This window comes from Bos javanicus, chromosome 5 (genome assembly GCF_032452875.1).
Source record: "Bos javanicus breed banteng chromosome 5, ARS-OSU_banteng_1.0, whole genome shotgun sequence".
NCBI lineage: Eukaryota > Metazoa > Chordata > Mammalia > Artiodactyla > Bovidae > Bos > Bos javanicus.
This window is the reverse complement of record NC_083872.1, coordinates 57,457,351-57,484,297: the sequence shown is the minus strand read 5'-3', so window position 1 is coordinate 57,484,297 and position 26,947 is coordinate 57,457,351. Positions and strand designations below refer to the sequence as shown.

The 26,947-nt window shown below is 45.7% G+C and overlaps 1 protein-coding gene across 1 annotated transcript; it reads right to left on the bottom strand.

Annotated features, from left to right (window-relative positions):
• Positions 1–1,452: 1,452 nt before the first annotated feature.
• TIMELESS (timeless circadian regulator) lies at positions 1,453–26,781 on the bottom strand. Its single transcript, XM_061416794.1, has 29 exons — positions 26,295–26,781; positions 15,141–15,277; positions 14,834–14,987; positions 14,410–14,524; positions 14,253–14,315; positions 13,845–13,946; positions 13,518–13,673; positions 13,139–13,272; positions 12,843–12,930; positions 12,376–12,552; positions 11,795–12,012; positions 11,444–11,547; positions 11,132–11,301; positions 9,254–9,388; positions 8,995–9,146; positions 7,971–8,068; positions 7,759–7,879; positions 7,449–7,650; positions 7,034–7,179; positions 6,332–6,417; positions 6,122–6,239; positions 5,951–6,033; positions 4,677–4,819; positions 4,290–4,464; positions 4,140–4,208; positions 3,901–4,019; positions 2,464–2,725; positions 2,242–2,334; positions 1,453–2,089 (listed from the first exon to the last, which is right to left on the bottom strand). The coding sequence occupies exons 2-29, from the start codon at positions 15,223–15,225 to the stop codon at positions 2,016–2,018; spliced, it is 3,642 nt and encodes a 1,213-aa protein (XP_061272778.1). The 5' UTR covers positions 15,226–15,277; positions 26,295–26,781; the 3' UTR covers positions 1,453–2,015.
• Between the last annotated feature and the right edge of the window lie 166 nt (positions 26,782–26,947).

The window sequence follows — 26,947 nt, the reverse complement described above, 5'->3', positions numbered from 1 at the left end:
TATATCTACCTAAAGAAACTAAAGACCTATATATAGAAAACTATAAAACACTGGTGAAAGAAATCAAAGAGGACACTAATAGATGGAGAAATATACCATGTTCATGGATTGGAAGAATCAATATAGTGAAAATGAGTATACTACCCAAAGCAATTTATAGATTCAACGCAATCCCTATCAGGCTACCAACAGTATTCTTCACAGAGCTAGAACAAATAATTTCACAATTTGTATGGAAATACAAAAAACCTCGAATAGCCAAAGCGATCTTGAGAAAGAAGAATGGAACTGGAGGAATCAACCTACCTGACTTCAAGGTGGATTCTTAACCACTGGGCCACTAGGGAAGTCCTCGATGCATTTTTTTAAAAAAATAATTCGAGGTACAGTTGATATACAATATAAAATGTGACACAGCAATTCACATTTTGAATTTGAATTCACATTTTGAAGGTTATTCTCCATTTAGTTATTATAAAATTACTTATAATCCCTGTTCTATACAATATATCCTCGTGGCTTATTTCATACATAGCAGTTTGTACCTCTTAACTCTCTACTTCTAAACTGCCCCTCCCCCTTCTGTTTCCCAGCTAGAAACTAGTTTATTCTCTATAGACCGAGTCTGTTTTTTTTTTAAACATATATTCACAAGTTTACTGTATTTTTCAGATTCCATATACATGTGATACGGTTTTTGTCTTATTTCACTAAACATAATACTCTTCCAGTCCCTCCATGTTATTGCAAATGGCAGAATTTCATCCCTTTTCATGGCCAAGTATTCCATTACATATTTGCCACATCTTCTTTATCTATTTTTCTGTTGATGGACACTTAGGTTACTTCTATATTTTGGCTATGGTAAATAATTATGAACACTGGAGTGCATATATCTTTGTGAATTAGTGTTCTCACGTTTTTCAGATATATACCCAGGAGTGGAATTGCTTGGTCATATGGCAGTTCTATTTTTAGGGTTTTTTTTTAGGAACCTCCATACTATTTTCCACAGTGGCTACACCAGTTTATGGGGTTGACAGAAAAGTTCATTTGAGTTGTGCCAGCCCAGTATGTTCCTATCAACACTGTACAAGGGTTCCCTTTTTTCTATAACTAACATTTATTATCCATGGTCCTTTTGATGACAGCCACTCTGGTAGGTATCAGGTGATATCTCATTGTGGTTTCAATTTGCACTTCTCTGATGATTAACAACATTGAGCATTTTTTCATGTGCCTGTTCTGATGCATATTGTTTTAACCCTAAAGATTTATCCTATTTATCCTTTGATCTTGAGGTAAGAATGTTTTTGCATCTTTTGTAGGGAAAGCAAGAGAAAAAGGAAGGCTGATGGTTTCTTTTAAACCTAACAGTTAAAAGTTCTTTCACAAAGATGCAGGTGGAGGGTTAGGGTATTTAGATTGGTAAGTCAGATCAACACTGGCAACTTTACATTTTACATGTTTAATTCGCTGCCAAACACCAACCAAATGTATTCATCATCTGAAGAATACTGCATCTCAGCCTTACTTCAGTGGCAAGAACTGGGCTCAATCTGGTGTTTCGAAGATGATTACAGGAAAGAATATGAGAATGGGAGCCTTTTTAAAATGCTGCAACACCCACACTCTTCATGTCACAAGACTCCCCATCTAGTGCTGGGACCCACCTCCAGCAGAAAGCCAAAACAACAGACCACTAAGGGGGGTCCAAGGTGCCTTCTATATTTCATTCACATCTCTCCTTTACCAGGGAGTGCTATTAAAACCAAAGAAGAGGAATAAGTCTCCAGAGAGCTACTGAGGCACCCTGATAAAACTGGGAGAAGGAAGAAATAACAGGAGGCCAACACTGTTCCCTGGACTTCCTGGACTCTAAATCCATGGGGAAGTCCGGGGCTCCACAGCTGCTGTCCAGTAAGAGGGGTTTCCAGGTCCTGTATGCCCCTCCAAACTCGGATTCAAATTCACCACCTAAAAATGGGGTTTATCTGCCCTGGGCATCTGCATCTTCAGTCGCTCTCATCATCATCCTCTATCTGAAACCGTTTCTTCTTCCGGATTCCTGGAACTCCCAACTCTGGTGCTATGGGAATGACAAGGATAAAAAGAGAGAGGAGATCTAAGTATGTATGGAGAAGGAGGATGGTAGCATTTATCTTCTAGACTGGAGAGAAGAGTGCTAGAGGTTAGAAGAAAAAGCAGGTCCCGACCGGACTCCCCCACTTCTGCTCCCACCTTTATCTTCCTCCTGCTCCTCATCGCTGTCCAGCAGTTGTCGCTTCTTGGGTGCCATTATCAGCTGCTCTTTCCCACCACTGGTCCCTTCCTCTGAAACAACCACAAGAGGCATGAAATTAGGGAACTAGGTTCTTGTAGTCTCAGAAGACTTGTAGACCCTCTTGATTGATATGGCCAGCACGTAGTAAGTATACAATAGGTAAGTGGTCCGGGTATTACCCTCTGGCGACACCAGGCCTGCTTCCTTTTTCCGGGCTAACATGAGGGTCCTCAGGGCATGTGCTCGGTGCTCCTTTTGATACTCCTCCTCTTGTTGATGCTCCTCTTCCTGTTGGTGCTCCTCCTCTAGGCCTGGCTCCCCAGGGACCTTAGATTCTAATCCTAACTGAAGCTTTTCCTCCTCTTCTGCTTGGCTCAAGGAAGCTGACATCCTCCGGAGCTGGGTGGGATTCAGTTTGGCTGGAATTCGCCAGAAGGTTTCCTACAGGGGCAAAGGAGTTGAAAGCAGGAGCAATGGGAAAGGAGAAGCCTCTAGCTCACCAGATTTTGACATTAATCACTGAATACATATGAGCCTACATTGGTGACGCGCCACAAGGGTTGTGAACTCTCACTGCTTATTAATCCAGCCTATGCCCAGTGTCTAGCACAGTGCCAGAGAATATAGTTGCTAATTACATAAGTAAATGAATAGATTCTGGGGATCTAAAAGTGAGTCAGATATGATCCATGCTTTCAAGGATCTCACAATCAAACAGGATAAAGAACCAATCTACTATAACAATGTACTGTAACACCACAGGACTGGGGCTATACTAACGGAACGAACAAATCACAGCCACCAAAATGATTACAGTTGGCCCTCTGCATCTGCGGGTTTCATATCCATGGATTTAACCAACTACAGATCAAAAACATTGGGGAAAGAAATGAAAAATTCCAGAAAGTTCCAAAAGCAAAACTTGAACTTGCTGCACACTGACAACTATGTACATAGCATTTATATTGTATTAGTTATGACAAGTAATCTATAGAGACTATATGCAAAGATTACACACAAATACTATGCCATTTTATATTAGAGACTTGAGCATCTGGTGAATTTTGGTAGGGAGTGTGGTTGAAGGAGTGAAAGAGACTGTTTTCCTGAGGAAGTGACAGCTAAATTAAAACTCTTGAACGTCGGGTGGATGGTTCATCAGGAAGATGGGTGATCGGCCACCTGTGTATGTGGTTGGAACCTTCCAGTAGGGGGAACTGGCATGATTGACTGTTTACAGGTATGAAAAAGTCTGTTTGGAGGATGGAAAGTAGCTCAGGATGACTACAGTGTGAGGCAGGTGTTGGTGGCATGATTGTGAGGCTGCAAAGCTTGGCCAAGGCCAGATACATCACTCAAAGGCTGTGGACTTTGTCCTGCAAACAGTGGGGAACACCAAGTGCTCTGATCAGGGGCGTGATATAATCAAAACTATATTTTAGAAAGATAACTTGGAAGCAGTGTGGAAGATGGACTTAGGAGAAGAGAAGATAGGCAAGGAGAAGATTAGCAGGACAGCTCCTGTAGGAGTCATGGTCAGAGATGACAGGGAGTGAGGAGATGTATCTTAAAGAGGCAACAACATGCTTGGCTGATGCCGTAACCGATGTATTTACCTGTCCAGAGGCAGGAGGCCGAACCCCTAGCTTTCGCAACAACTGTTGAAACTGTTCATTTTCCATCGCTTCTTCATTTTCTTCTGTCAGTGGCACCAACGGAACTGCCTGGGAGCAGCCTAGGATAGGACCCAGTCACATGGTGAAGATGTGAAGAAAGAACTGGCCCTCCATCCCATGGCAGGTCCCCAGCAGCCTCCAGACCCCAGTCCTCCCGAATCTGTCACTTATTCACTCACCGGCCTCTTCCCGATCATCTGCTGCTCGGATGAGGCAGTTCTGGAGCCAGAGGAGGGGAGCAGAAAAGCCTGAAGGAATGTGGGAAACTCACAACTGGTCCATACAACCAACCCCGCCATCTGAGACATCTCTCCCAACCAAGCCCTCACCTTCCTGGTGCAGACTTTGCCCAAGGTATTCAGCTGAAATGACGGAGCCACCCTGGGGTTGCTCTGCTTCTGAGCCTTCTTTCTCTTCATCCTCTTCATTATCTTTCTCTGGCACATTTTCCTCTTCTTCTAGATCTTCCTGGCAAAAATCGTGCAAGGATTCCTCTTCATTAGGCTACAATTCATTGGGGTGAGAAACGGACCAAAGGAGACAAGATAAGGAACTGTGTGGAGTCCTCTGGTTCCTGACTACCCCACTGGGGGGGGCCTATTCAGAAGGGCCTGAAGCAGGAAGAATCTGGGTGGGCTACTTCTAAGGAGCACTGCAGGGGGAGAGGGGTGAGAGGGAGGCATGCCCAGCTGGCAGAGCCAGGGTAAGACTGTTACCAAGCTCGAGGGTGCCAGCTTCTTCCGGCGTTTCTTGTACAGCTCCCGCCGCTCAGCCACAAGCCCCAGAGCCAGCAGTTTATCCACTATTCGGGCCCGTGAGCGTTTGGCTGTAATGTTCTTCATGATATTACCCAGGACATCTATAGAGAGAGAAAGTGTGAAGAGCAACAGGGTAAAGGGACTAGTAAAGGAAACAGAGAGCAGTCTTTGGAAAGGGGATAACTCAATTCACTCAAAAATGACACCACAAAAAAAAAAAAGTATGGAGGTCTTTCAAAAAACTACAAATAGAATTATCATATAACCCAGCAATTCCACTCTTGAGTATATATCCAGAAAAAATAAAAACACTACTTCGAAGATACATATACTCCAATGTTCTTGGCAGAATTATTTACAATTGCCAAGGTATAAAAGCAACCTAAGTGTCCATAAACAGACGAATGAATAAAGAAGATGTAATACACACACAGAGCTTCCCAGGTGGCTCAGACAGTAAAGAATCCACCTGCCACGCAGGAGACTTGAGTTCAATCCCTGGGTAGGGAAGATCCCCTGGAGAAGGAAATGGCAACCCACTCCAGTATTCTTGCCTGGGAAATCCCATGGACAGAGGAGCCTGGCAGGCTACAGTCCACAGGGTTGCAAAGTCAGGTACAAATTAGTAACTAAACAACAATAATAATATAAACATATACAGGAATACTACTCAGCCATAAAAAAGAATGAATTTTTGCCATTTGAGGCAATATGGATGCTAAGTGAAATAATTAAGACAGAGAAATATGATATCACTTATATGTGGATTCTAAAAAAAAAAAAGAATGAATATAACAAAAAAGAAGCAGACTCACAGATATAGAGAACAAATTAGTGGTTACCAGTGGGAAAGGGGGAGGAGCCATACGGGGGTAGGGGATTAAGAGTTGCAAGCTTAGGTATAAAATAAGCTACAGGGACATATTGTACAACATGGGGAGTATAGCCAATATTTTTTTAACAATGATAAGTGGAGCATAAAATTTAAGAATTAGTGACTATAAAAAAAACTAGTGACTACAGTGAACCATACTATAGTGAATTGTACACCTGTAACTTATGTAATTAAAAAAAGAAAAAATACCTTTAAAACAAGCAAACGCGTTACCACAAATAGAGCAGGTGGACAGAAAGGAGAAAATAAGCCTTCGTTGGGAAGAGGAAGCGGCAGGAAAAGAAATGGACAGCTTGGCTCTCCTCTCAGAGGCTCCCTGAGCTTTCCCCTCACTCACCATCGGAGTCCTGAAACTCCTCAAAAAGCCGCTGCAGCTCCAGCTCCTGATCCTCTGTCCACAGCACAATCTGGGTTCCTTTCCTATTGAGGGAGGTGTCAGTGGAAGGGGGCGCTCAGGGGCTGTGTGGTGGATTCCCAAATCAGTTCCCTCCAGAGCATGTGCTGCTACCTCTGGAAGTCCTTGACGCTGTCAGCCAGTCCCAGCCGCACCAGATGGTGGATGACCTGCCTGCGTGTCCGAGGAGCAGTTTTCAGGTGTGCCAAGATGGTGTCCACCACATCCTGACCTGAGGTGGAGGAGGGGTGACGCTGGGAAGGGGGGTCCCGGGGCTCTGGCTGCCTTCCTCCCTCAAGCTCTTCAGACCTCAAGGCCTCATACCTTCCACATCCTTATGGGCAAGATACAGTTCCCGAAGCTGGGCCTCCTCCTCTGGGCTCCATCCAGGGAGTCTGCGGCTAGAAGATCTGAGTGGGGAAAGAAGGGGATCGGGGAGGCTGCTGGGTCCGAAAGAGGAGACCAAGGGCCTTCTCTTCTAACAGGAGCAAGGGTGACCCAGGTACCTCAGAGCAGCCAGCCAGCGGAGGCCTAAGGTGTGTCTCCTTCCTTTTACTCTCCTTCTACTTAAGAATCCCAAAATCAAACTAAGAGTTTCCAGGTTGGGCCCCTGGAACCTGACACTGCAGGGGCTGAGGGTATTAGGAGGAGAGAGAAGAGTGAAAGGAGAGGAGCCGAGCTACTCAGAAAGAGGACAGGCATTTCTGGGCTTCCTTATGGCCTCCCAGCACTTCCTGGTATAAGGCACATACAGAGTCTCTGTGGACCCCCAACTTTGAGCGCCCCCCGAACGCCGGTGAAGGAGAAGGAAACTAGAGTAGACAGGACACTTAGGCTCGATCCCAGTTTCTCTCTTGGGTGAAATTAGCTAACAGGTGAAATTAGCTTCACCTTCGGGGCTTGTTTTCTCGCCTATGAAAGGGAAAAGGCGACGCCACCTGACCTGCCAGGTCCTCCAGCTCTGGCACACTGTACTGGGTTGCCCCCACCACCCACCATGGCCCACCATGCTGTCCTCAAGCTCACCCGCCATCCAGGGTGCCGTAGCCCTCGGTCATCTCTCGAACCACAGCAGTGTTCTTCCAGAACAGCAGCTCCACAAAGGCTTTCTGGTTGACAGCAGCCAAAGCAAAGAACTTGCCCAGGATATACTTGGCAAAAGTCACCAGCTCCTGTGGGAGAGGGAGGCTGCTGTCAGGCCCGTGGCCACATGTACATAAACACGGGCCTCTAGGTATCGTCTCTAGACCTGTTCCCCAGCTGGCCCTCCTTGCTTGGCCTCTTCTATCCTTCCCCATGCAACTCCCTCAACCTGCCTGCCTACATCCACACTGTTCTCTCATGGCTCAGCCCTGACACCCCTCAGGGCACTTCACCTCTCAACCTTTTACCCCAGGACGTCCCTAGGCCTCCAGACCCCCATTCTTTGGTATTTCCTCACTTTGTAGGCCCCGGCAGCAGGATCGCTGAGCAGACGATTGAAGAGGTAGAAGAGGGAAAGCTGGAAAAGCAGGGCTTCCATTTTGAGATCATGGGCCAGCCGGTGCAGCATCTTGACCACACAGTGGTTGGTGTGGGCGCTGTTCTGCTTGTAGCTCCGCAGCAGCAGCAGGTAGGCTCGGAGGACGGTTGAGTTTGCGAAGCTGCACCGAGACAAGGAGCGAGAGGATGCAGGCATGAGAAAGATATAGCTCGTCCGCATGGCACCCCGGTCTGCACCCTGACACCAACTCCATCCTCTGGGCGCGCACCGTTTCAGGTAGTCCAAAAAGTTAAATTCTCTCTCCGACACCTGGACCACTTCTAACTCTTCCTCCTCCTCCTCTTCTTCGTCTTCTTCCTCCGCCCCTTGTTCCTCCAGACCCTGCTGGCCTACAGAAAGAGTGAGGATTACCGGGTATCTGTGACGTTGGCGCTAGAGAAGCATGGGAAGGAGAGTGATGAGAAGGAAATGGAGACTCACGGGGAAGCGGGGCCAAGAGGATTTGCTTCAGTAGCTGGATCTCCTCCTCTGGGGAGATGTCCTGAGCACCAAACACATCTCTTTCTGGCCACACCTCCCTGGAACACAGAAAGAAAAAAAAAAGGCTTTTTGCCAGAGGGAATTTGGGCTTCTCTGGTGGCTCAGATGGTAAAGAATCTGCCTGCAATGTGGGAGATCTCAGTTCAATCCCTGGGTTGGGAAGATTCCCTGGAGAAGGGAATGGGTACCCACTCCAGTATTCTTGCCTGGAGAATTCCATGGATAGAGGAGTCTGGTGGGGTACAGTCCATGGGGCTCCAAAGAGTCAGATATAACTGAGTGACTAACACTTTCACCAGAGGGAATCTGAATTATAATTTGAAGTAGTAGAAGGAATTTAGACTTATTTTCCAACTGGAAAGAGAATGCAAACTGTCATCTCAAAGATGAAACAAAGACTCTAGGGAAATTTTCCCTCATAAGCCTCACTGCAATGAAAATCAAAGGAACAAAATGCAAGTAATCTAAATGCATGACATTTAGTTGGACAAATATACATGATGGGGTTTTAAAGCCATTAACAATTGCAGAAATATATCTGATGTGAAATGATGCTCACAATATATTGAGAATTGAAAAAAATACTACAAATCAGTATCATAATATTTTGATTTTGTAAAAGAAAGTGCATATGTCTATATATAACACAGAGGGGGAGAATACTCTGGAAGATAACTCATCAAAATGTTAATGATGGCTATCTTTGGCTCATAGAATTATCTCTATTTTTTCCCCCAACTAACTGTGCTAATATTTTTCAAAAGTGAAACAAAACAAACAACAAACTTCCCTAATAAACCAACCAAAACTTCCCAGGACTCAAGTGTTCCATGCAGAGCTCTTGCACTTTTGAGGGGACTGCTCTCTTTGAAAGACTGAGAACCCTGTGACCCAGTGAAAGCCACTCTCTGCCCCCAAAAGCCCAGGGGCTGGATGCAGGAGGATGCGCATGCAGCGCTCTTACCGGGCAGACCTCAGGAGGCTCAGGGCCTGCGGGGCCTGGCCAGCCAGGAGGCAGTCCTGGATCCGCACCATGGCTTCTGCCCGCTGCTCTTCCACTGGCACCTCTGAGGCCGCATCAAAGGGAACCACAGAGTCCAAACTGAGCTCAGAATCCTAGACAGGGATGATTAAAGCTATGGAAACAGTGGTGGGGGTGAGGGGATGCCAAGACAGCCTGTCCAGGGCACTAGACTCAGGAGAAGGTTTCTGCAGCTACTTACCTGGGCACGGCACTGCAGCTGCTCGGCCAGGGAGGGCCACATGGCCTCCAGCTCCTCTGGGCTGTAGGGGGCATTACCAGAAGCAACAGACTGATCTAAGGCCTTCTTTTTCTTCTTTCTTTTCTTTCGTTTGTTCTATGGAGAAAGAACTGTGAGGACAGCAGGAGAGCCAGAGACGCCTTTTCCCATTAATGTCCTCTGAGAACTAATTAGTCAGAGGTCTGAATTAATTAGACATTCATGGAGTGACCACTATGTGCTACTTGATGGCGATGGGTAAGCAGCAGTGACCAGCACATTGCCTTCTCCTTGAGGCACTAGTTTGGGGGAAACAGGTAAGTAGGTAAATAACACTACAGCATGGATAAAACCTAGAATGTGGCTGAGCATAAAATGCCATGGCAAAACATAGGAACAGCACATGACTCATTTCTTGGGGCAGTGACACCTTAAGCAGAAGTCTATAGAATAAACAGATTTGCTATAAGGACAAAAACTTCTATATGAAAAGGCTTTGTGAAAAGGAAAGCATTCTGCAAAAGTACACCACGATTTTCTTCCTCCTGAAAAGCAGGAGAATGAAAGTCAATACCCTGACCCTGTCTCGCCAAGTCATGGCTGTGAGTAAATAAGATGGGTTATGAGGTCCTTAATGAGATTCATGCTATATTCAAGGAACTTAAAACACACCAAAGGTCAGGAGCATAAGCCTGGATTCCAGCAGGTCAGGATTTAAGTATGGATGCTAGTCATTTACTAGCAAGACCTTGGACAAGTTGCTTAACCACTCTGTGCCTGTGTCCTAGTGTTGTGAGGATTATGGGAAAATCTTAGCACAACATCTGAGACACAGTAAACACCAAACACTCAATACAGTACTGAGAATACAACAGAGTTCTGAGTGTAAAAAGGCCTTTTAGAAAAGTCTCATTGGTACTACAAGTGTCCTAGGTGGAGCAGTGGTAAAGAATCCACCTGCCAATGCAGGAGACGCAAGAGACTTGGGTTTGATCCTCAGAGTAGGAAATGGCAACCCTCTCCAGTATTCTTGCCTGGGAAATCTCATGAACAGAGGAGCCTGGTGGGCTGCAGTCCATGGGGTTACAAAGAGTTGCAATGGATACAACTGAGTGACTGAGTACACTGGTACCACAGCCCCTTTCAAGTTCACTTCTGACCAAGTTTTAAGCTGCAGCAAATAGAAGTATAGGAAAATTTTTATAAAGCAGAGTCCTTGTGTCTCCAGGATAGAAACTCCTTGAGGTTTTCTTCTTGTCCCAGATTTTTCATTTATTATTTCATTTCAGGCTCATATGGGTAGATATTATAATCAACTTTAAAGACCTGGAGACGCACACAAGCAGCTTGAGTTATTCTAACAGTAACTAATACAGGACGAAATCCCAGATCTCTGACTTTTTCTATGTTTGGGTTCTCTAGGCGGCATGCAGGATCTTAATTCCCAGACCAGGGATCAAACCCTGGCCCCCTGCAGTGGGAGTGCAGAGTCTCAATCACTGGACTACTGGGCAAGTCCCCAGATCTGATTTTTACTGTAAGGTAAGGCCCTTTCTATCTCACGACAGTGCTTCTGAAGAATAACCAGGAAATAGCACAGCATAATTACTAAATCCTAAAATTATGCACCGCCAGAGTCTATGTGCTTTTAGCAAAGAGCAGGTGTTTAATAAATGGTTCCTGAATGAAGATATTTATGGTAGATCAAGAATTAACTGAATGAGAGGAAATTTACAAGGCCAACTCACAATGGCAACACCAACAAAACTCTTGGCCTTAGCTGAGAGTATTTCTAACAGATCAGCTTTCCCCTTCCTCCTTTCCCTCCAGCTCTTTCTACACCCCTGGGCCGCCCCATACCTGCACCATCAGGTTCCCACGGGTCCGACAGAACCGCTCCAACATCTTGAGGAAGAGGTGGGTGGTTTCCACCAGGTCACGAAGGAAAGAGCGGGGCTGGCATCTCTCATCAAACTTCCGAAAGAGAGCCAGGAAGAGCTCCCGGTACTCCATCACATAGAAAATGTTGTCTGCAAACAGAGAAGAGAAAGGGATGGAAGGATTGGTCTGGAAAGCTTGGGGATGGGGGAGACAGGTGGAGCTGGGATGGGAAGGGTGAGGTTTGGGTTGAGAGGCAGGGAAGGCGGGACCAGCAGCCAGGCCAGGCCTCACTCTTGATGATGCGGCTGCTCTCCCTCACAGCCTCGTCTGGGCACACATCCATCTCATTCACTGTGGCTAGCAGCTCCTGATACGCCTTCAGAGCCAGGTGCATCCTGCAAGAAGAAAAGAGGTGAAAGGGAGGACAGCTTAGGACCTTGGTTCATGGAAACAGTATCACTCCTTTGCACCCCCACCTCCCAAAATAGTTCCATCAAAAACTGAATGACCCAGCCCATCCTTGCCCCCAGCCTGACCACTTGAAGCCTGAAATAGGGAAGAAAGCATCATCCCGAATTCAGGCGTTCCGATTCCCAATCTGGCCAAGATGCCCACTTTGACCGCAGTTCTCCTCCCGCTCACCGGCGTGCCCAGGAGACGGCTTCCTTGCGGTCGGTCAGCATCATCTCATAGTAGTTGGTGAGGTTCTGCTCAATGAAGTGGAAGGTGCGGACACTGAGCGTCTCAGAAACCAGGCCTGGCCGGAAGGAGGCAGCTCGGTTGAAGGCCATGAAGAAAGCCAGGGACCACATGTAGTAGGTCTCGTCGTGCTGTTGAGCCTTCTCCCGAAGCAGGTGGTCCTATGTCCAGGAAAAACAGATCACTCCGTGACCTCAGGGCTTCCCACTTCCTCCTGTCCTACTGCGACCGGGTGGATCCTGGACATCACTGTAACAATATATTAGGACCCTAATTTCCATCCTTCTCTTATCTTCTCCACATTCCCTTCCCTTTCCTCTGGGGCAACTACTCTATAGAGTCTTTTTTGTCCATCAATAACCCACTCCCTCTTGACTTCATCACCATGTCTCAGGAGCACCCTACACCCTTCCCACCTACTAGTCCATGGTCTTTGGCTAGCTTCCCATGGGCTTCTCACCAGCCTGCTCTTCTCCTCACTGCGGCCTGAGTCACTCTGTGCTCCATCCTTCCTAGGCTCTCACCTTCACCGAGCCCATGAGCCGGTTGTAACAGTTTTCCAGGAACTCCGAGCAGAAGTCCCGAAGAAAGAGTCTCACGTTGAGGGCAGAGCGGCGCTGGATGGACAGCTCCCGGGCAGCCTGGCGACGTTTAGGCACCCGTCGGGGCTGCTTTCCCAAATCAGAAGTATAGTTTTGGAGCTGGGGGTAGAGGTTGAGGGGATCAGAATTACTTCTGAACACCTCCTTCCCTGGCAGCTCTTTCCACATCCTTGGTACTTTAGTTTTCTCAGAAGAAACTTATAGAAGGTTCTCTCCCGCTAGTACTAAGTGAAGATGCCTGTAAAGACACTGCCAAAACTCTATGCCTCCTACGTCTCTAACTTTCTAAGCCCAAGAACAGAGACAGCTTTACCTCCAGAGATGTTTACCCTTTGTAGGCCCCCTACTCTACAATGTACCCCCAACCGCCCCGACAGGACCATACTCACATTGTGGAGACCTTTATGAAATACAAGGTCCCTCTCCCCAATGGATTTCAAGCCCTGGATGATGTAGGAACCCCCAAACCGAGAATGCCTGCAGAAGAAAAAAAAAAACAAAAAACCTCCAGGGTGACTCCTCAATTCTGTGGAAGCTCCGTCCTCACTCTTTCAGCAGCACATCAGAGCGTGCTGTAACCGCAAAGTGCTCTCTGGTCACCACTGTGACCCAGTGTCTGGCCCGAGCCCTGACATTCTGTGGTGCAGGAACAGGAACACGGGTAGAGTGGCTCTCTGCCACTCACCTGTTGCCTCGCTGCAGGGCTCGAGTCTTCTTTTCTGCCATCTCTCGCTGGCGCAAGACCTCCAGCTCTGCCACATCTGTCCTCCGCTCCTGAGCCAAGCGTCCCTGCCCTACTCCTGCCAGTTGCTCAGGGTTCTGAATTTAGAACAAGAAGGGACGAGTCAGGAGGGTAGTCATTCCCTATTCTGAGTTTACCTCCTGGGGGGACAGAAAGAGTGAACGAAAATACGGCTGTTGGTGGGACCCTGTACCTAAGACATGGCTACTCCACAAGTCTCCTGCCTTCCCCAGACATTTCAGTCATGACTCAAGAGCAATTCTGGCCGCACAGCAGCAAAGGACACGAGGGAAGGGTCGGCGGTAACAGGTCAGGGTCTCACCTGGTCACGAAACATAAGGGAGATGATCTCCAGCACATGGAGGCTCCACTGCTGCTCCGCAGGTGAGCTGGCCAGGAAGAGGAGCAGGTCATCCAGGCCACTGAGGTGGATTGCCCAGAGAAGCCGGTCGTGCACACTGGCGTCATCGTCAATCCGCTGAGCAGTGAGGTGGAAAGGGGGCACTCAGTCAGTTCTCCTGCCCTGCCTTGAGGTTCTTCAACTCCTTCCTTGACCAAAGTGCCCCCCACCAAGGTCAGAGGACAGAACAGTGGAAAAGGGGGCTGCTCACCCTAACCAAGCATGAGAACTCAGACAACCCCAGATCACCTTCTCCTGCTCAAGGTCGGCGGGGACATGGAGGACGTTTCTGACCAGCAGCAGGATCCGCTCAATCAGCAAGTTGTCTTCCTCCTGGCGTTCCTCCCAGCCCTGGTCAGAAGAAGGAGAGATAGAGGAAGAGACTCCCTGGGGAAAGCGGGAGGGCCCTACCCTGACAGAGGGACAGAGGCACAGAGAAGGGTCAGGATTAAAAAGAAAGGAAAGGAAGTGTTCAAGCAGTCCTGAGGCAGCAGACTCAGTGCGGTGGATTGGACTTGTACCCCAGGGATTGGGGCCATATCTCCATGATAATGCCCTGCCTGGGGCTCTGTGCGGAGGAGGAGCATGGCGCTAACTGTACCCCTCACCCCCACCCCCCCACCCCTCAGCCTGGCATCTTGGGAAGCGGAGACTCACCAGCTGCAGCAGCTCATACAAAGTTTCACTGAGGACCCCAAATGCCTTCTCACTGGCAAAGGCCTATGAAATAGGGGAGTAGACCTTAAGTAGCCTCCACTTTCTCCTTCCCCACTGCCCCCAATTCTGCCCCAGGGACTCTGGGGTAAAACCTCACCTCTTTGTAAGCCTGCAAGTATGCCAGCACCTGCAGAAAGTGGTGCCGGAAGCTGGGCTCCTTGGGCACGCTGCCGAAACAGAGCAAGGCTGGTTGTGTCAAGTTCACCATCAGCCTAGGGAGATCATGAAGGAGGGAGAAGCTGTTAAGTTTCCTCACCAGGCACCAACACCAAAGGCTAGCACATGATAAACCTTAAAAATCGGAGGAAGCAACAATGAGATCCTGCTGCATAGCCCAGGGAACTAGATTCAACATCCTATGATAAGCCATAATGAAAGAAAATATAAAAAACAATGTGTGTATATATATACATATATATATATACGTGTGTATAACTAAGTCACTTTGCTGTACAGCAGAAATTAACACAGTATTATAAATCAAACATACTTCAATTAAAAAAAAAAGCTGGGGAATCAACCTGATAACAGCATCAAAAAGAGGCTTGTCCTGGCGATGCTGGGTGAGGATGGGCAGGAGGTCACTCTGCAGGATCTGAGCCGATCCCAGCTGCTGCCGCACGTCCCGTGTCTCATCCTCGTGCCTCAAGTAGCGGATCAAGTCCTTCACACTCTCTTCAGGGACAGAATAAACACTTACATGGATCCAGGGAAGAAGCTCCACCCAGGTCCATGTGCCCTTCATACCCATGGCTTGAGAAATTCAAAAGATCTCGGTTCAAGTAAGTTTTTTTCTTTTTTAATCTGTTTCCTCAAAAAAGGACTCACCTAAGCAATCTGGCTCCTTGTGGTAAGTGTCTCCCTCCAAGTACCCAAGGGCACTACATGTGGCAAGAAGTTCACAATTCATCATGCTCAAGTCCACACATCAGTGGATGAACCAAGGGACACAGAAATGACGAGGCCTACAGAGACAAGGAAAGATAACAAATGTGGCTCCTCCTCATAAAAGGGAGAGGGGAGCGCGCAGGCCCCGATGCTTTGGGTATTCTGAACAAAATCCTCAAATGCTTCACTTCCATCAGCACCAACAGTGTTTTTCCCAGTCTCAGGGAAAGCTTTAAGTTAAGGCTTCAACCAAGGAGGCTCCAAGCCTAAGAATTAAGCCATCCCATCCTCTAAACTGCGGCTTCCCAGATGGGGCTAATGGTAAAGAACCTGCCTAGCAGTGCAGGAGACATAAGAGAGACAGGTTTGATCCCTGGGCCCCAGTATTCTTGCTTGGAGAATCCCATGGACAAAGGAGCCTGGTGGGCTACAGTCCATGGGGTCGCAAACAGTTAGACATGACTGAAGCGTCTTAGCATGCATGCATCCTCAACCTGGGTCTGAAACTGTATGTTTCAGAGTCTAGATGATGAAGTAGAAAGAAAGGCTGGTTAGTGAAGGGCATCATCACCGAGACTCTCACCCTGAGAAAGCTCTGCAGCTCTATGAGGGGAACGAGCTTTCCTCTCCCTTAAAATTGCCAGCCCCAGTCCCCTTCCACACACAGTTATGGCTCTTCTGTACAAGAACTGAGAAAACCCAGCTGTGACTGTGAGGTGATCCCACTGAGGATCTGATATATCCCAGGAGCCCGAAGGCTTCTAAGACCTTAGGGCTGTGCAGAGAAAGTTCCTTCACTCTCCTCCCCAAAGTTACTCATAAGTTTTGATGATCTCAGTAGAAGCCAGCACCTTACAGGGTGGACAAGAAAAGAAGTAAATAGGAACTAGTTAAACTTCTTGTCCCTCTGCGCAGAAGGACCATCTTCCTTTTCAGAAGCATGCCCTGCTTTACAAAAGTCTTTAAATCTGCATCAGATAATCAAGTAGGTACAGGTCCTGGATGTTTCAGAACCTGACACTAGTAACACACAAACACATACACGGGAATATCCATCAATCTTGTCCCCTGATCACATTCAGCCATACTCTCAGCTTCCTCTAAAAAGACCTTTCCCATATGTCCCACAGAGGTTCCATATGTACCTCTAGCCCAACTCCACCCCTGATCCCCCACAGGAAATGGGCATGTCCAAAGGACCAAAGTTTGATGCCTGGTGCTGTATCCCTGCGTTTATGTAACTGGGTTATTTCTCTAGGCTGCTGCTTTCCCTTCCCTGGTGTGTTAGTCACTCAGTCGTGTCCAGTTCTTTTGCAACCCCATGGACTGTAGCCCGCCAGGCTCCTCTGTCCATGGAATTCTCCAGGCAAGAATACTGGAGTGGGTAGTCATTCCCTTCTCCAGGGGATGTTCCCAACCCAGGGACTGAACTCAGGTCTCCTGCCTTGCAGACAGTTTCTTTACTGTCTGAGCCACCAGGGAAGCCCCCACTGGTGGAAACATACCATTAAAAAATCAGCCAGGGACAGAAAACTTATAGTTCACTCTCTTTTCATTTGATTAAATAGAAGCTACTTATCACCTAGTCTGTGTGGCCTGTTCTTTCTCTCCTAGACCACTTAGAATCTGATTATCTGTCTTATGTGATCTACATCACACACACCTGCCCAACCCACCACTTCCTAGATCCATGCCTTAGCTGCCTCTCTGGCTCTCTAACCCTCCAGCTCAGGAACATAAACATACACATTCTTAGACATAGAGCCCCGCCTTGCACTCTCCAAACCTTGCTCCCACCTTCTGGAAAGTCTATCTCCCTTAACTCCAAAAGTTCTAAGCCTATCTGACATTCACAATCCAGCTCAATGCCACCCAACTCCTCACGAGGACAGGCATCTACAGCAGGGCAGGTTCTGACAGCACATGTCATTCTAAATGGACTGCCTCCTCCAGCACTGAACACTTCTTTATGTTATAATTATCTAGAATATCTCTTTTCTTCTCTATTAAATGTTCTTTTTTTAAAATTTTTATTTATTTGGCTGCAGCAGGTCTTAGTTGCAGCACATAGGATCTTTTGTTGAGGTGTGCAGGCTTAGTTGTCTGGGCAGGTGGGATCTTAGTTCCCAGACCAGGGACCGAGTCCCGGATTCTTAACCAATGGACCACCAGGGAAGTCCCCATACAAGCCTTTAATTTATCTTTGTTTCAATCTGAGTACTTTATTCTCCTTCGTGTTTTCTACTTTGAAAATAATTTTCCCAATGCTCCCTCTTTGACCCACAATAAAGGCAAAACAGTAAAACCAGCATTCTGGCTTGCTAAAGAACCAATAGAAAAGAAGAAAGGAAATTCTCTTTTTTTTCTTGAAACGATTGCCAAGAATCAATAGAAAAGAAGACAGGAAATTCTTTTTTTTTTCCTTGAAAAAGATATCTTAGAAATAACAAAACATGCAAGTATGCAAGTAAAAGCATTAACATTATACCCTCAATTGGTATTATACCCAATTAACATATACCCAGAATGACTGCAGTCATTTGAACCAGGTTGCACTTCAAAGCCACCTTAGAGGGACCCCTCTGGTTGTCCAGTGGTTAGGACTCTGATCAAAGCAGGGGGTCTGAGTTTGATACCTGGTTGGGGAACTAAGATCCTGCATGCCACCACATGAGGCACAAACACAAAAAATCCAAACCATCTTAGAACGTCTGCTTAGGCCCAATCCAAATATGCAGAAACTCCAGGGGCTGAGGAAAACGGGCCCAGGCACAGTATTTAGGAAATGTCTGCCAAATGACCCTGTAATTGCAAACTGCTTTAAGATACACAAGCCTTTTATGCCGGAGAAAAATCAACATGCAAAGGCAGTTCTATAACTTTATTCAACAGTCAGCAGTTAGTTCTCATCATTTCTTTTTATTGATGACCTTCTGGATAGGGTTTTTTGGTGGTTTTCGTTTGCTTTGTTTTAAAATACAGACTGGTATAAGGCAGTAGTTCCCAAACTTTTGGATTTCATGGATGAGTCTTTAAGTTTTTTGTTTTTTTTTTTTAAATTCAGGGAGACTAATGGATCAATGCAAAGAAAGACACAAAAACAACAGAATGGGAAAGACTAGAGATCTCTTCAAGAAAATCAGAGATACCAAGGGTGTAACATTTCATGCAAAGACGGGCTCGATAAAGGACAGAAATGGTAGGGATCTAACAGAAGCAGAAGATATTAAGAAGACGTGGCATGAATACACAGAAGAACTGTACAAAAAAGATCTTCACGACCAAGATAATCACAATGGTGTGATCACTCACCTAGAGCCAGACATCCTGGAATGTGAAGTCAAGTGGGCCTTAGAAAGCATCACTACGAACAAAGCTAGTGGAGGTGATGGAATTCCAGTTGAGCTCTTTCAAATTCTGAAAGATGATGCTGTGAAAGTACTGCACTCAATATGCCAGCAAATTTGGAAAACTCAGCAGTGGCCACAGGACTGGAAAAGGTCAGTTTTCATCCCAATCCCAAAGAAAGGCAATGACAAAGAATGCTCAAACTACCGCACAATTGCACTCATCTCACATGCTAGTAAAGTAATGCTCAAAATTCTCCAAGCCAGGCTTCAGCAACACGTGAACTGTGAACTTCCAGATGTTCAAGCTGGTTTTAGAAAAGGCAGAGGAACCAGAGATCAAATTGCCAACATCCGCTGGATCATTGAAAAAAGCAAGAGAGTTCCAGAAAAACATCTATTTCTGCTTTATTGACTATGCCAAAGCCTTTGACTGTGTAGATCACAATAAACTGTGGAAAATTCTGAAAGAGATGGGAATACCAGACCACCTGACCTGCCTCTTGAGAAATCTGTATGCAGGTCAGGAAGCAACAGTTAGAACTGGACATGGAACAACAGACTGGTTCCAAATAGGAAAAGGAGTATGTCGAGGCTGTATACTGTCACCCTGCTTATTTAACTTATATGCAGAGTACATCATGAGAAATGCTGGACTGGAAGAAACACAAGCTGGAATCAAGACTGCCGGGAGAAATATCAATAACCTCAGATATGCAGATGACACCACCCTTATGGCAGAAAGTGAAGAGGAACTCAAAAGCCTCTTGATGAAAGTGAAAGTGGAGAGTGAAAAGGTTGACTTAAAGCTCAACATTCAGAAAACGAAGATCATGGCATCTGGTCCCATCACTTCATGGGAAATAGATGGGGAAACAGTGGAAACAGTGTCAGACTTTATTTTTTGGGCTCCAAGATCACTGCAGATGGTGACTGCAGCCATGAAATTAAAAGATGCTTACTCCTTGGAAGAAAAGTTATGACCAACCTAGATAGCATATTCAAAAGCAGAGACATTACTTTGCCAACAAAGGTCCGTCTAGTCAAGGCTATGGTTTTTCCAGTGGTCATGTATGGACGTGAGAGTTGGACTGTGAAGAAAGCTGAGCGCCAAAGAACTGATGCTTTTGAACTGTGGTGTTGGAGAAGACTCTTGAGAGTCCCTTGGACTGCAAGGAGATCCAACCAGTCCATTCTGAAGTAGATCAGCCCTGGGTGTTCATTGGAAGGAATGATGCTAAAGCTGAAACTCCAGTACTTTGGCCACCTCGTGCGAAGAGCTGACTCATTGGAAAAGACTCTGATGCTGGGAGGGATTGGGGGCAGGAGGAGAAGGGGACAACAGTGGATGAGATGGCTGGATGGCATCACTGACTCAGTGGACGTGAGTTTGAGTGAACTCCAGGAGATGGTGATGGATAGGGAGGCCTGGCGTGCTGTGATTCATGGGGTCGCAAAGAGTTGGACACGACTGAGCGACTGATCTGATCTGATCTGAACCCAAGGTTTCAGTCTTTAAATTTTGTAACTTAAGGACATTAAAAAAAAAAAATACAGGCACACAAACCTCATTTTTGCTGGTAGAGGACTATAAAACAGTGCAGTTGCTGTGGAAATTGGTTTAGCAATTCCTCAAAATGTTAAACACAGAGTTAACATAGGACCCAGGAATTCCATTCGTAGGTATGCTGCTGCTGCTGCTGCTAAGTTGCTTCAGTCCTGTCCGACTCTGTGCGACCCCATAGACAGCAGCCCACCCAGCTCTCCCATCCCTGGGATTCTCCAGGCAAGAACACTGGAATGGGTTGCCATTTCCTTCTCCAATGCATGAAAGTGGAAAGTGAAAAGTGAAAGTGAAGTTACTCAGTCGAGTCCTAGCGACCCCATGGGCTGCAGCCTACCAGGCTCCTCTGTCCATGGGATTTTCCAGGCAAGAGTACTGGAGTGGGTTGCCTTTGCATTCTCCGATTCATAGGTATACATTTGAGAGAAATGAAATGTATGTCTACCCAAAAAATGCACACAACTGTTCAAACAGCATTATTTGTAATAGCCAAAATGTTAAAAACCCCAGTGTCCATCAACTGATGAATGAATAAACGAAAAGTGGTATATCTATACAATGGAATACTATTTGACAATAAAAAGGAATGAAGTACTGATACATACCACAATGTGGATGAAATTTGAAAACATTATGTTCTGTGAAGAAGTCAGATGCAAAAGGTCACATATTGTACGATTCCATCTATATGAAATACTCAGAATAGGTAAATCCATACAGATATAAAGTATTATAGAGTATTATAATAGTATTATAATATATATTATTATTATAATATAATATTATAAGTATTATAAAGTCCCTGGTTGCCAGGGACTGGGGGAGAAGGGGGAATGGGGCCGATTGCTAGGAGTCATGTTCATGGCTTCTTTTTTGAGTGATGAAAATGTTCTAAACTTAGACAGCAGTAACTGTTGCACATCTCTGTGAATTGTACATTTTAAAAGGGTGAATTTTATGGTATGTGAATTGTGTCTCCAAACAGCTATTATAAAAACACTCACACAATTACTACACATTCTGTTTTCAGTATTTAAACACCAAAAAAAAACCCTCCATGAACACCTAACAAGGACAAAAATCCCAGGATAAAATAGTCCTTTGAATTTAATATATTTGATTTTATTTATTTATTTTTAATATATTTGATTTTATTAAAAAACTCATTATGCTGTATTTTCACATTTCATCATAGACAGATGAGAACTTTATCAAACACCTTAGACAAAGCAGACCTGGACATTTAAAAGGAATGTTAGTTAAGTTTCCCACTCAGCTGAGTACTAAGCAGTTGAGATGAGGCAATAATCATCTGAAATTAATACTTGCAGGCCTCAAAATGCAAGACCCAAAGGAAAACAAAGGATAAAAGATTAAAAATGCTTGTAATTCAAAATAGAAAATTAACACACTTCTTGAAAACAAAACCAAACAAAAACTTTGGCCCCAAACCCACTCTGCTCCAAGAAGCAGCTTTGAGTAGCACTAGTATGAACGGCGGAGCCTGGTGGGCTGCCACCTGTTGGGTTGCACAGAGTCGGACACGACTGAAGCGACTTAGCAGCAGCAGCAGTATGAACAAAATGACACTTGGCATTTGAATTCCAGTTCTGTCCAGGACTAAGGTGGTGACCTTCAGCATGTGGCTTAACCTAAACCTCAGTTTTCTTATTGGTACACCAAGAAAAACAAGTAGGGGGTGGTTCAAATGAGGTCATGGAACTCAAGTCATCTGTGCAGCAGTGGACCATTGGCGGTCCAAACTGTTAGCTGTCTGCATCAAGATTAGTACGAAAACAAAGCATAAGCATTTAGGAAGTCTTATAGCAATCTGACAGAGCTGATGTATGTTGAATCTAATAGTGAAAAACGTGAAAGTGCTAGTCATTCAACCGTGTCTGACTCTTTGTGATCCCATGGGCTAATAGTAAAAATGTCTCTATTCTGTACATCTTTTTTTAAGTTACTTCTCTAGTAATTTAATTTTTCTAATAACACTATTCAAGTTTTACTATTTTACTTTTTAAATTCATTAATTAATTTTAAAGTTACATTTGTATGTGTAGGGGGTGGGGTACAGCGCCACGCAGCATGTGGCATTTTAGTTACCTGACCAGGGATTGAAACCATGTCCCCTGAGTTGGAAGCACATAGTCTTAACCACTGGACTGCCATATAAGTTCCTAGTCCCACTATTTTAAAACAGTTCTTTATATATCAATTATATCACGATAAAGTTGGTAGTGGGAGGGGGAGAAAGCATTGATCCGCAATAGCTTGGGAGGGGAAAAATCCTGGTCCTTGACCAAAAAAGTCTGAGAAGCACTGATATCAAACTGATATTTACTGAGTGCTGAGTACAAAGACTTCTCAAAATATTAATTTCCTCTCCATCTACTGGACTCTATAGTTAGTCATTAAGTGCTTACAAAGAGCCTTAGGCAAAAGTCACGGCTGTGCAGGTGCAGTGGCTGAGGTGTTGAAGATATTTAAGGAATTTAGTTGCACAAATAAAACTCATCTAATATAGAGAAAACACTATAAAAGGCAAGTTAGTACAAGCTCTAAATAAGTGATATTGAAAAAAAATTCTGAAAAACTAGGGCTCTTTTCAGGCTGAAGTAGACCGAGGTTTTGTCAAGGAGGTTTTGTCAGAGAAGGGTGATTAGAACTGGGCCTTTGAAGGCTGCCTTAGAATTTAGGCAGCTGGGAGGAGGGGGATTTAAGCAGAGAATCTTCCAGAGCAAAAGCAGAGAGGGAACCACTATGAATAAAGGAGCTTAACAGGAGAGCAACGAAAAAGAGGGTTGGAACTGGCTTTATGGGAAAACTTATTGACAATCAATTTAAGGATTTAGAATAGAAGCCTGGGACTAATTGAAGATTTCTAAGCTGAAAAATAAAATGATCAGACTGGGGTAGAACACGCAGGAGCACATATCCTACTATTGTATCACTACACATAACTCTTGTAAAGTCTCAATCTTTTTTCCTTTTATTGCATTCACTCTACAAAAGATCCCAGCCTCAGATCAATGCAACCATTTACTTTCCAGGCTCTTAGATTCAAATCTAGACTACGATTTGTTGGAGGAAACCAAACCACCCCACACAATGATACACAACAAATGTGGGCTTCAACCTGAACAGGCCTTCAGCCTGACCCAGCATCCTTAGTATTCCTGGTCCTCTCCCTCTTCTCCTTCTGGCGAACAGCTGTTTCTAACTTTCACCCATTACCCTTAAGTCCTTTTACTCCACTGCTTCCCACACCTCTCAGCTGGTGTCTCTGGTCCTTTCCTCTCAGAACAACAGAAATCAGAAATGAACTCTCTCAATTCTCTCCACCCAAGCTGAAAAACAAACATATTTCAAATGCCCTCAGTGACTTTTCTGCTTCGAATCTAAGCTCTCCATTTGTAACAGCTCAATCACTTCTCACTTCTTCCTTTTTTAACTGTTTGGCCATGCCATGTGGGCTCTTAGTTCCTCGACCAGGGATTGAACCTGCACCCCCTGCACTGGAAGCTCAGAGTCTTAACCACTGGACTGCCAGGGAAGTCCTTGATCAATCACTTCTTATCCCTCAGTTGGTTCTTCCTCATTTGTTTCCAACATTCTCTTTATACTGGCTCCATTCTCGTATAAGTTGCTCAAAGCTCTTTCATCTTAGGAGGAGGGAAAATCCAATAAAGTGAAAATCAAAAAACCAAAACTTTCCTCAAACCCATACGGGCTGTTCCCCCTCTCCTCAAGTGATGATGGTCCTTAGGCCTGCACCTTTTTATGTATGTATGGCTGCAAGGCTTGTGGGATCTCAGTCGGGGCTTGAACCCTGGACATGGTAGTGAAAGCCTGGAATCCTAACTACTAGGCCACTGGGGACTCCTAAGCCTACACCTTTAGTCCTCTTCCTGTCTCACTCTACACAGCTCCTTGGGCAAACTCATCCACTCCCACATCTTCAACTACAATTTCTGAGCCATTAGCCAGCAAATCCGTTATCTCCTGCCACTTTGAACTTGCTGGTGCCAGTCCCACAAATGAATAGCCATCTCCATCTTCTCAAATCCTCACACTTAATATGTCCAACATGGAACATCTTTTCCCTTGGTTGTCTTTACTTCTCTGTTGGATTTCTCAGGAATTGACACAATCTACTCAGTTATTCACACAAGAAACCTAAAAGTCATTCTAAATACCTTGAGTCACTCACTCAAGCTAATTTTACTTCCTTATGCTCTTCTGTCTGGCCCTTGTCTATCCCCATTGCCACTGCCTCGCTTCAGGTCCTGAGTATCTCTTGCTTAGATTACTCAACTGCTACCTAGCCTCTTTCCCTGTGTCCAGTCTCATTCTCTTAAATCTATCTATAATGCGGTTACCAGGTCTGGCCATTTAACCACACTGCTTAAAACCTTTCAATGATTACATAAGAAATTCATAGTAGTTGTCTCTGGGGAGAACTGGGGGACCTAGGTCAGGATAAATAGTTATTTTTCTCTTCAGTACTATTTGAATTGTTTGCCTTCAGCATGCGCTAATGCGTACAATACAAAGTCCTTCATGATCTGTCTGTTAGTTAACCTTCTCTCCTAGGACACTCCTCTGTCAGGAACACCCTTCTGTCATCTACCTAGAGTCCATCCACTCACCTTTTAGAACTCTGCCCAACTGGCACTTCCTCCTGGTTTCTCCATACAAAAGTATCTCTCTTTTGTGTTTACTTTGTGCCATAAACAGACTTTCATCATGGCATTTGTAGTTCATGTTGTACATAATACTTAAATAGATTGTTTAAAACATCTATCTCCCTGAATTAGCCTTAGATTCCCTGAAGGCAGGAATTGTTTCATATTCACCTTTGAATTTCAGAGTCTAGTGAGTCAGAATCTACAGGGAGTGGGGCTTGGACAAGAGTGTTCTGAAAACACTCTTTGGGTGACTCTAATTCAAGCTCCTGTTACCTGCACTAAAATATAAACTCTTTGAGACTAGAAATCTTTGTGACCAGCACAACATAAGTGTCAATACATGCTTTCTAAAACAAGTTTTGAAGTTGAGGGAGTAGAGGGTGGGGCTGGAGATTTGGAGGCATCAGGTTGTTAGGTGGTCTGTCAAGCTGTGAAAGTAGAGAAGTTTACTCAAGACAATTCCAAGTGAGCAGAGTAAGGAAGCCAGGGTGGAATTCTCTGGCACCCTGTAACTGCAGAGGGCTCACATCTGTTCCTTCCAGTTCCTTAAGGGCAGGAACTCTGTTCTATTCATCTCTGTCCATCTGGTACTGAACACAGTGCACAGTTGGAGGTGAGTAACCCTTTACTCAATTGTATAAGTGCCACAGAAAATGTTTAGTCGCGAAGTTGTGTTTGATTCTTTTTGGACCCTATAGACTGTAGCCTGCTAGGCTCCTTCGTCCATTGGATTTCCCAGGCAAAAATACTGGAGTGGGTTGCCATTTCCTTCTCCAGGCAATCTTCCGGACCTAGGGATAGGACCGGTGTCTCCTGCACTGGCAGATGGATCTTTACCACTGAGTAACCAGGGAAGCCCGTCCTATACAGAAGAAGGTAAAATACTTCAGGAACACAAAGGAAAAAGTGACTACTTTGGCCTAGGAGGGCTGGAAAGAGAGGTTTTCAAAGGGACAGTTGAGTTCGCTTCTGAAAGAGAAGCTCACTTGGCAGAGAAGTGGTAAGAACAAGTTCAGGGAACAGCTGGAGCACAAGTATCAAAGCATGAAAGACACAATACAGACACGCTTTCCACAGGGCTGGGATTCAACTGCATGAGATGGAAAAAAAAAAATGATAAGAACCTTTAGAAAACAAGTTGAGTCAGAGTCAGACTGCCAAAGGCCTGGACACCCACCACCTAAGGATTTAAACTTGACAGTGGGCAGCCAAAGAGGAGTTTTAAAAGTAATCTGAAATGACCAGATTGACTTTTTATAAAGGTAATTATGAGTGGCAGCACGAAGGGCCAAGAATTGAGATACTCAAGCGAAGGAGCTTAATTAACGGCTGATGGTCCAGCTAACAAACCCAAGCAGAGACTGTAACCTCCATAAGTCTACCAAGGGAAAGGTCAGAAGGGAATGAGAAATACATTTTATAAAAACTCAAGATTTAAGTCAAGTGACCACTGGATCCCGGCTCCTGCTGACCACCAACAGTTGCACACCTGTTTTTTTCGGGTCTGAGTTGGATGGGAAGTTCAGAAGCGGAAATTCCTGGGAAGCTTCTGTCTTATAGTAAAGGTTCCAAGCCCCTTTCCATCACAGCCGCACCCCCGCGGGCGGACCAGGCCGTGCGGAGTGACCTCGGGAGAACAAGGGGGAGTCCCAGGCGAGTTGGAAACGCCCGGACACCCACAGAGGAGACCCGACTGGGAATTGCGCGTGCGCACCTAAGGCGCGCGCCCCGCCCCCTGCCTTTAAACCAGGCGGCGGGAAAGGGGACTCCGCGCTTCCCAGGAGAGCCCCCGTGGCTACGAAGGGACGCAGTCCACTTAGAGCCTTCTTGCCCACACACTCACTCACCCGCTCCCCGCCGCTCCTCAAGATCCCCGCGGAGCCAGCAGCTGTTAAGCACAGTTCCGCTGCTTTTCCCGCCACCAGTGTGGGTCGGACCAGACCCTGCCTACGTCGGACCAGACCCTGCCTACGTCGGGAGCGAGGGCGGGGCGAGCCAGGCTGGTCCATGTGACCCTTAGCGGCCGGGGGAGTTGGTGATGAAGTTAAAAAAAAGGAAGCGAGTACAAGTATTGTTTTATCTGAGTCGATCCCTTATATTGAGCCCGAGCTCACAACGCAATGGATTTCCTGCTGACTTATG

Excerpts from the sequence above, each read along its gene's own strand:
- TIMELESS (XM_061416794.1), bottom strand. The coding sequence starts at position 15,225 with ATGATGAATTGTGAACTTCTTGCCACATGTAGTGCCCTTGGGTACTTG. Across the intron at positions 14,525-14,833 it reads CTTTTTGATGCTGTTATCAG|GCTGATGGTGAACTTGACAC; the intron begins GTTGATTCCCCA and ends TGATCTCCCTAG. Across the intron at positions 12,553-12,842 it reads TTCATAAAGGTCTCCACAAT|CTCCAAAACTATACTTCTGA; the intron begins GTGAGTATGGTC and ends CTCTACCCCCAG.